The sequence below is a fragment of the Lathyrus oleraceus genome, chromosome 7 (genome assembly GCF_024323335.1).
Source record: "Lathyrus oleraceus cultivar Zhongwan6 chromosome 7, CAAS_Psat_ZW6_1.0, whole genome shotgun sequence".
Classification (NCBI taxonomy): domain Eukaryota; kingdom Viridiplantae; phylum Streptophyta; class Magnoliopsida; order Fabales; family Fabaceae; genus Lathyrus; species Lathyrus oleraceus.
Window position 1 is genome coordinate 208,417,399 of NC_066585.1, and position 9,665 is coordinate 208,427,063.

Consider the following 9,665-nt stretch of genomic DNA (forward strand, 5'->3'; position numbering starts at 1 on the left):
TTGTTAATTTATAAATATGTTATTCTTAAAGATTATACAATAAAGTTGCAATTTCCATCCATTGAACCCATTAAACCATTAGCATAGCTCAATCACACTTATAATTTGTTATTGATTCCAATGAAGTGCTTATTTTATTTTACTTTAATTCTATCATAACTTGTTTTAGCTTAAAGACATTTAAAGACATTTATACCACTTTAGAAATACGAATATATTGAGAGTTTTTCCAAAGAATAAAATAAACATTTCCTAAAAAAAAAAATTGTATATAGAAGAATTTGCAATAAATAGAGTAATTATATTGCAAACAAAAAACTCAGAGCATAACAGAAACCTGTCCAAATTCAATGTAACACAATCTCCCCTTTTTTCTGTACAAGTACATCATAGTCTTCAATTTTTCTTAACATTTTCATCATATTAAACATTCTCTCACAAACATCATTGGATTGATCAAACAAACAACCATGGGAGACTTAGAAATAGATCAACCAGATTCAGCTTTTATTCAATCCCCACAACACAGACCAAAATCCTCAATAACCATTGCTCAAGGTATCCCTCTAATCGATCTCTCTCCCATAAACTACCAAGAAGAAACCATCACCACCACCACCACAGTCCCACTTTCCATCCAAGGCTTAGTCAAGGAAATAGGTGAAGCTTGTAAAGAGTGGGGGTTTTTCCAAGTGATTAATCACAAAGTGCCTTTGGATAAACGTGAGAGAATTGAAGAATCTGCAAGGAGGTTCTTTGGACTTAGTTTGGAAGAGAAGATTAAAGTGAGAAGGGATGAGGTTAACTTGCTTGGTTATTTTGAAGCAGAACATACCAAGAATGTTAGAGACTGGAAGGAAATTTATGATTTCAATGTTCAACAACCCACTTTTATACCACCTTCACTTGAGCAAAATTTTCACTTCAAATGGGAAAATCGTTGGCCTCAAAATCCTCCTGAGTTCAGGTATCTCAATATCCATCATTTCATTACGTATATTTTGTAGTCTTATCGATTTTTCTAGCGTAGTGTAAAAGGTCTATTGTAAATAGTTTACGTTAGATTGAAGAAGACATGACTGATGTCTGATGTCTATCATATTAAATGTATGTCTAATGTCACGGCATGTCTGTTTGAATGTTTGTCTGATAGCAAGGCATGTCCGATGTCATGCATGTCTGATGTCTGGCATATTGAATTTGTGTTTGAGGTCAAGTCATGTCTGATGTTTGACATGTTGAATGTCTATTTGATGTCTGACATATCTGATGTGTGTCATATTGAATGTGTGTTTGATGTCTAATATGTGTCTGTGTGATACTAATATATGGAGTTATTTCTTGATTTTAATACCAGAGAAGCATGCGAAGAATATGCGGAAGAAGTGGAGAAACTAGCATATAAATTGATGGAACTTATTGCAATGAGCTTAGGTTTAGTACCGAATAGATTTCGTGAGTTTTTCATACATAACACAAGCAATATAAGACTCAATCATTATCCACCTTGTCCTTACCCTCATCTAGCTCTTGGTCTTGGACGTCACAAAGACACTGGTGTCTTAACTGTGCTTGCTCAAGATGATGTTGGTGGCTTACAAGTTAAGAAAAAATCAGATGGAGAGTGGATTCAAGTTAAGCCCATTTTCAATTCCTTCATCATCAATGTTGGTGACATGATTCAGGTACCAAACACTTCCTATTTTTTCATCATCTTATATTTCCTAAAAAAAACTGACACGAACACTAGACACAGACACCACAGACACACATTTTTAGGAAAAACCATTCTCCAAGATTGATGTAGAAGCACGTAATGCAGGTTTGGAGCAATGATGGTTATGAGAGTGTAGAGCATAGGGTTATGGTGAACTCCGAGAAGGATAGATTATCGATTCCGTTTTTTCTGAAACCGGCACTCTACATTGACGTGAAGCCATTGGAAGAGTTGACAAACGATGGCAACCCTTCCAAATATTCACCAATCAATTGGGGGAAATTCCGCACTGCAAGAATGCAAAGCAATTTTACTAAGTCCAATGTTGATAACCTCCAAATTTGTGATTTCAAGATTTCCTTGTAACTGAGTTAGAATTTTTGTATTGTAGACATTATTACAATTTAAACTTGAGGAGTTTATATATTATCATAAGATGAAGTCTATAATTTCGTCCGTCTATAAATTTGTTCTTGCAAATTACTGTTTTGCGGTTAAGTCGGTTGATTTATTGTAGAGGATAAATGATTAGACATATTTGAATTGATGAATTTCATTTGTTAATTACATAACTTCTTGTGAGAGATTCATATTCAAAATCTAAGTTTTAACCATAATAAATGATTAATCGGAAAATGTGAGCCTTAGATATATTGGTATCTTTTTGGTCATTTGTATATTTTTTTTTATTCATGAGTTAAATTAATTTGGATTTGGTTTGATTTTTCCCATCCATGTCTACAACAAAGACTTCATCACTATTAAATGAATTAGATTAGTTATTTTTCAGTTTTGGCTAGTTATTGAGTTAACTAATTAACTGAAATTAGTTAGCCTTGTAAATGTCTTAGTTTTCCTTTTCTATTAGAACTTCATCACCTAACTATATATAGATGAAGTATCTCTTTGCAAACTCTCAAGTTAACACATAACATTCAACAATGAAATTCAATTTCTTCTTTGAATACTATTAACTTCAATATGGTATTAAAAGGAATTTTTTGATTCCCTTTCTTACTTCCGCTTCATTCATCTTTTTTTTTTCTCTGCTTCAATGGTGATCCTAATTTTTTTTCTTTCATTCATCTGATTATTTCGGTGTTGTTTTAGTTTCACAACCATTAACCGGTGACAACTTCAATTTTTCTTATCGTGATATCTTTATGGCTCAGCAAGAATAAAATTGGACTCGTTAATGGTACGATTCCAAAACTAGAAGGAAACAATTCTCAATTTCGTTCTTGAATGTGTAACAATGATATGGTTTCTGAATTTAGTTTCGATATTTTTTCAAGGGTCATATATGCTGCAAATGCTGCATAAATTTGGAACGAGCTTCAAGATCAATTTCAACAAAAAAAAATGTCCTCGTGTTTCTCAATTGAAAAAGAATCTTCTTAGTTGCACACAAAGTTCCTCCATTGTCGGTGCTTATTTCACTCAATTTAAATCTCTATAGGAAGCATTTGAAGAATTTTGACCTATTCATACATGTCTATTTATGTGAGGGAGTGCAACCTATCATTGATCATCTTCAAAATGAGTATATTCTTACTTTATTGATGGTTCTTAATGAATCTTTTAATCAGGTTCTTGGTTAAATGGATTCTTTTCTTTTAATCAATATTGTTTTATCCATGATTTCTCAATATGGGAAACAAAGGGAGGTCACTGCTGCTTTGACTCTAACTAAGTCACCAGTTACTTGTGAAGTTCAAGCAAACTCTAAGACTTTCAAAAAAGATAGACCAACTTGTGCACATTAGGGTTTGGTCATCTAAAAGAAAAAATATTTTAAGCTCCATGGTTATCCTCATGGGTATAAGAAACCACATAGTTTCAGGTCATCTAATCAAGCCAACATTGTCAATGACAATGGTTCTACAAATAATAAGTTTGTACCTAACATATCTGCTATGAGTCACAAAATTTTCTACAAATAATTCAATAATTGCAATCCCAAATGTCCATGGCTGGAGTTTCTAAAGTTGCTTATTGTGAATTCAGTTATATGTATATGTGTGAGTTTGTCCACTCTTAATTCTTATAAATCAGATTTCTCTAGTACTTAGATAATCGACTTAGATACTACTTCTAACATTTGTAGTAAGTCTTCTTTCTTTGAGTCTTACAAACCATTGTGTGATAAATTTGTCACTCTTCCAAATGGTAATCAAATTTTTTGTTCAAGCCATAGGTAGAATTTTTCTTAATGATTTTTTTATACTTTTAAGATGTCTTATATATTCCCACTTTTACTGTGAATCTTATTTTAATAGGAAAATTATTATTTATTCCTCATATCAAATTAATTTTTTATAGTGATCGTTTTTCAATTCAGGACACCCAAGAAGCCAAGATGATTGGTGGGTGTCGTTGCGCGAAAAATATATCTGGAGCGCTCGCACGCTCGACATGATAACAGAGTCGTCACCGAACTTTTGTGTTTCAAAACAAATGGGAAAATATCGATAAAACTCTTAAAAGAAAAAAGAAAATGGTCATCATATCAAATTCGGGTTTGGAAATCGGTTATACAAGGGGAAGGTATTATCACTCCTTACATCCATTGTACTCAATGGGAACCATTTATTTAGATTTGTGAATGAAATGTTAGCTTTCGTTATTTGTTTTCTTCTGATTATTGAAAGTTTAAAAGGAAAGAGAAAGGGGTCACAAAAAGAATTTTATTAGGGTGCTTGACAAGATTGCGAGACTTGCTCCTACGTATACTCAGGCGCGACGAGGAATTCAAAGCTACATAGTTCTGGCAAGACAAATATGTTTTTGGTTTTTTATTTTAGTGCTTGACGAGCGTTGAATCTCACTCTTACGTATACCCAGGTGCAATGGGGAACTCAAAGATACGTAGTTTTTGATAGATAACTATGTGTTGGTTGGTTGATTTTATCGAACGGATGTTTAAATTGCATTCTAGCGGTTAAATGTTGCTTATATGCTCACAATTGGAGGCTTAAGCGTTTGTTTGTATCTTGGTAGAACAAACTAAATAATATTCATTCTTAAAAAGGTTTTCGACCGCGCATGGGCGAGCAAAAGATAAGTTTGATGGATTGAAGTTTGTTTTTAAATGAATGATGACACTTAGATGATCGAGATATATTACTCGCATCTAAACGTTCGGGAAAAAGAGTGGTATATGTAAAACTGTTTCTTTTTCATCCAATTAATTATAAAAGAGTTATATTTGATTAAGGTATTTTGAATGGAAGACGAGTACTCGAATGGTTGAGTTATACGACTCGTATCTAAGTATTCAGGGAAAAGAGTAGTAGATCGCAAACTGTTCATTTTTCGTCCGATTTATTATGAAAATAAGATCATTTAAGTTTTGATTATGAAAAAATTTCAATATGGATCGGGTTAAGAGTTTTAAACGAATGACGAATGCTCGAATGGTCGAGCTATACCACTGATATCCAAACAATCGGGAAAAAGAGTGGTAGACACCAAACCGTTCATTTTTCATCTTATTTGTGAAAATATTTAATCGAGTTTACAAATGATTTGAGTTTGCGATGCGAAGGGGACTCAATTTAACTTTGAAACAGTTAATGTACACGAGATCATAGCGCAAGTGCGCAAATTGTAACGCAGAGATGCGAATTATAATGCGGGGCGCAGATTCTAACGTCACGAGAGTTAACGCGCGAATTGTAACGCAAGACCAGGAATTCTAACGTGAGGTCCCGAGTTGTAACACGAGCACAACGCGGGTCGCAAATTCTAACGTTGCGAAAGTCAACACTCGAATTGTAATGCAGGACCATGAATTATAACGCGGGATCGCGAGTTCTCACTCAAAGACGTGAATTCTAACGTCACAAAAGTTAACGCGCGAGTTGAGTTAACGTGACGGAATGGTAACGCGCGAGATAAAATGTAGCATAACAAAAGGTAACAAAATAAAACAAAATGAAATGTAGCATAACGAAAGGTAATGCAACCACACGAAAGTTAACATAACAAAATGAAAAAGGACTCTCGTACGCAATGGCTTAATGCAAAGAAAAGAATCTGTGAGGCATCATGTCGCTCACAAGATAACAATGACAAACAAGCAATACACTAATTACGACCAACATGCACATATCGAAATCGAATCAACAATAAGCGTACAAAATGTAACGTGCAGATTGAGTTAACGTAACGCAATGAAAAGTAACGCGATGACAAAAAGTTAACGCGCGAGTTGTAACGTAACACAACGAATCGTGCGAAACATAACGCTGAACACGACCAAACAACACACGTACATATCAACAAATTACATCCTTACATTTTAAAAAAATCCAGCAGAGTAACAACACACAAATGATGTCGAATATACGAATTCAATTTGATTTAAACTCAACGAAATAAAAATAGCAGCACACACACAAGTTATTTAAATCGTTACATCAAATTACAACACTCAAATACAAAAATCTAATACGATGCAGTGCAATCGAATCAAAATTTACATACACAATAAAGAAATCAAATACACATCAACAAACAGAAATTAAAAAAACAAATCGTTATCAGTCGAGTCGACAGTAGCTGTTGCATTTATCTTGCATTGTCGGTGTGAGCTTGAACGGAGCAGAGTTGTGAACGGAGGAATCAGAGGTAATAAAAATAAAATTAAATACACTTTAAAAATTGAATGCCAGCCATGCTAAGTCTATCTTTTAAGAAACAATGTTCAACACAAGTCATTGAATATAAATTGACATACCAGAAACTCTACATGCATATTTAAAAGAAACGCTTATAATACAAACAACCCCTACAAGGAAATGATGGATGTATTTTGTCCCTTAGTATCAACATTGTTTTGCATATAGGTGGAAATTTGGTGAAAAATATTCATAACTTGATAAACTATAATTATGTAAGTTGGTGAAAGATGTGTTGGGAAAATAACAAATAAAAATAAATTTTTATGCACGCAGAAGTATACCCACAAAAAATCAAAAATAAAATTCACAAATTCATTATTCTATTTCAAATTTTTATTAAACAAAATTACAAACTGTCATTAAATTGCAAATTTTAAGAGGTAAATTGCAAACTCTCTAAATTGTAATTTTTGAACGAAAATATTGCAAATCCTCAAAACTGCAATTTTTGAACGAAAAAATTGCAAATTCTCTCTAAATTATAATTTTTGAATGGAAAAATTGCAAATTATTTCTCAATTACAAATTTTGTAAGGAAAAATTGCAAACCCTCTATCAGTTATAATCTTTGGATGAAAAAATTGCAAACCCTCTTAACAAACTATTTTTGAACGAAAAATAGAAACCTCTCTAAATACACAACTATTCAATACATCTAAAATATTATATTTTGTTGTTGTGTAGAAAAGTAAGACTAACTGTCTCTATTTATATTAATACTCAAATTCTATTTTATTCCTACAAATCGATGTGGGATTTGGATGAATATATTATTTGACCCAACAAATCCTCATTTCATCCAAAGTGTCACATATATTTACTTTGTCTTCAAATTCATCTTCAAAGTGATAGTCAGATTTATAAAATCATTACTCTTCAATTTTTTTGTTTTCTTCCTCCCATGATCAGAATAATTATAATGATTAGTCAGATTTATAAAATCATTACTCTTCATTCCTGCAAAGACTCACCCAAACAAGTGAGAGAGACACCATATATTCACCTAAAATCTTAAGGTGTTAGGTGTATGAGTTTTCTCACTTATAAAGTAGTTTAACCTTCACTTTTTTAAGCAATGTGTCACTTATAACTATCACTTGTTTCTTAATTGATGGGTCATCATGATGGAGAAACATTCACATTGTTTCTTAATTGATGGGTCATCATGAGGGAGAAACATTCATATTGGGTCAAACACTCACCTAAAGATCAAAGACTCACTCAAACAAGTGAGAGAGACACCACATATTCACCAAAAATCTTAAGATGTTAGGTGTATGGGTTCTTTCACTTATAAAACGCTTAACCTTCACTTTTCTATGCAATGTGGAACTTAGAACTCACCATTGTTTCCTAACAATCTCCCCATCAACTGTGAGTCCATCCACTATGATCTCTCTAAAGCATAAGCTTTTTCACTCACATGCTTGTATCGCCGTTGACAGACACCATTATTCGTCATGGGCATTTCAACGGGCCATGCCGCATGACCACCATGTCAAAAAAAAATTCGACACAAGGAGTCGGTCCTTTACTCGAACCGGACTATAATACCACTATTGGGAAAATAACAAACGATGACAAATTTCTACACAAGCAGAAACATACCCACAAAAACAAAAAGAGCAAATAAAATTAAAAAACAAAACTTCAAATTTTTACAAAACAAAATTACAAACTCTACCATTAAATTGCAATTTTTAAGGAGAAAATTGCAAATCCTCCAATTTGCAATTTTGGAACCGAAAAATTGCAAATTCTATCTCAGTTAAAAAATTTTAATGGAAAAATTACAAACTCTCTCTCAATTAGAAATTTTGGACGGAAAAATTGCAAATCCTCTCTCAACTATAATTTTTGGACGAAAAAATTACAAACCCTCTCAACAAACTATTTTTGAACGGAAAAACAAATAACTACTCAAATCTCCAATACATCTAAAATATTACATTTTGTTACTGTGTAGAAAAATAAAAATAGTTATCTTTATTTATATTACTACTCAAATTCGATTATATTCCTACAAGCCGATGTGAGACTTTGATAAATATAGTATTTGACCCAACAAGATGTTTATATTTGTGATATCCAATATATTGCATGCCTTTTTGTTGGTTAGTAGTATACTATGTATCCCCGATACCTCTAAAAGAAATACTTGTTTGTATCCATGTTGAATCAATTTAATTTATTAACTTTTTAAATTATTATCAATATTGTGGTGTGAGTGTCGGAGTTGTATTTGAAATGCCGTGTTTCATATGTAGTAAATCCAAATATTGTGTCACTGAAAAAGAAAAAGTATATAGTAGTATATTCAAGCTTGTCTTAATAATTGTTTAAACTTGGTGTGAAATGATAAATCGAATTTTCCATTTACCATTTATCATTTCAATCTAATTTTAAATAAGTAAAATTTCTTAATGTATTATGTTTTTTTCCCCTTTCAGTTAAGTGTATACAAATAGTGTGAAATCAAAGTAAAAAACTAAATAAGTTACTGCATTTGTTTGTTTAGGTGCATGTGGAGACTGTTATTTTGACTGAATACAAAGTTATTAAAGGAACATCTAGTAAGTTCTAGCAGCAATTTGAATGATGGGAAGACCACATTGGCTACCGAGTCTTCTTTAAAGGGTTGATTGAGAATTCAAAATGAGATTTTAAATAGAAAAAGGGATGAAAATTGTGCTAGTGTCATCAAAGGATCACTGCATATTCAATCCTCAGTCTTAGCTTCTCTTGTTCTTCAACTAATGTTCCTCATTTCAGTGTTTTTCTTGAAGAAGAGGGAATGGTAGATGTTAAAATATTGATTTTGTATTTCTTTCTGCAACATCAATTTGCTTTTAGAGATACTTCATATTTTAGTTTTTCTCATAGGTCAATATTACCTACTCTTTAACTTGGTATGCTATTACATGAGATTCTCAATATTTTGTCTCAATCTGTTTGTTTGACGCGCAAGGTTGATAAAAGTATATCTCACATTTTTTTGGAGATTTATTTCTTTTTATGTCCAATAAAATATATGATTGATTAAGCGCATTTTTAGTTTCAGAAATTTTTAACCTGAATCTATTTTTAACAAGATTTAATTCCGTCTTCTTAAGATATTCATATTTATTTAAGATTTGTTTCAATTAAGATTTGAAATCAACATTAAGAAGATTGATTTTGTGCGTTATTTCAGTTCCAACCTCATTATGACATAAACTCTGGCGGACTTTCTAACTGAACTATTGATGTTATTTAAGGAGTCA

At 32.2% G+C, this 9,665-nt stretch overlaps 1 protein-coding gene across 1 annotated transcript; it reads left to right on the forward strand.

Annotated features, from left to right (window-relative positions):
- The first annotated feature begins 306 nt into the window (after nucleotides 1–306).
- LOC127104134 (jasmonate-induced oxygenase 2) lies at nucleotides 307–2,289 on the forward strand. Its single transcript, XM_051041339.1, has 3 exons — nucleotides 307–967; nucleotides 1,358–1,685; nucleotides 1,823–2,289. Exons 1-3 carry the CDS (start codon nucleotides 471–473, stop codon nucleotides 2,081–2,083), a joined length of 1,086 nt encoding a protein of 361 aa, XP_050897296.1. The 5' UTR covers nucleotides 307–470; the 3' UTR covers nucleotides 2,084–2,289.
- Nucleotides 2,290–9,665: the final 7,376 nt, after the last annotated feature.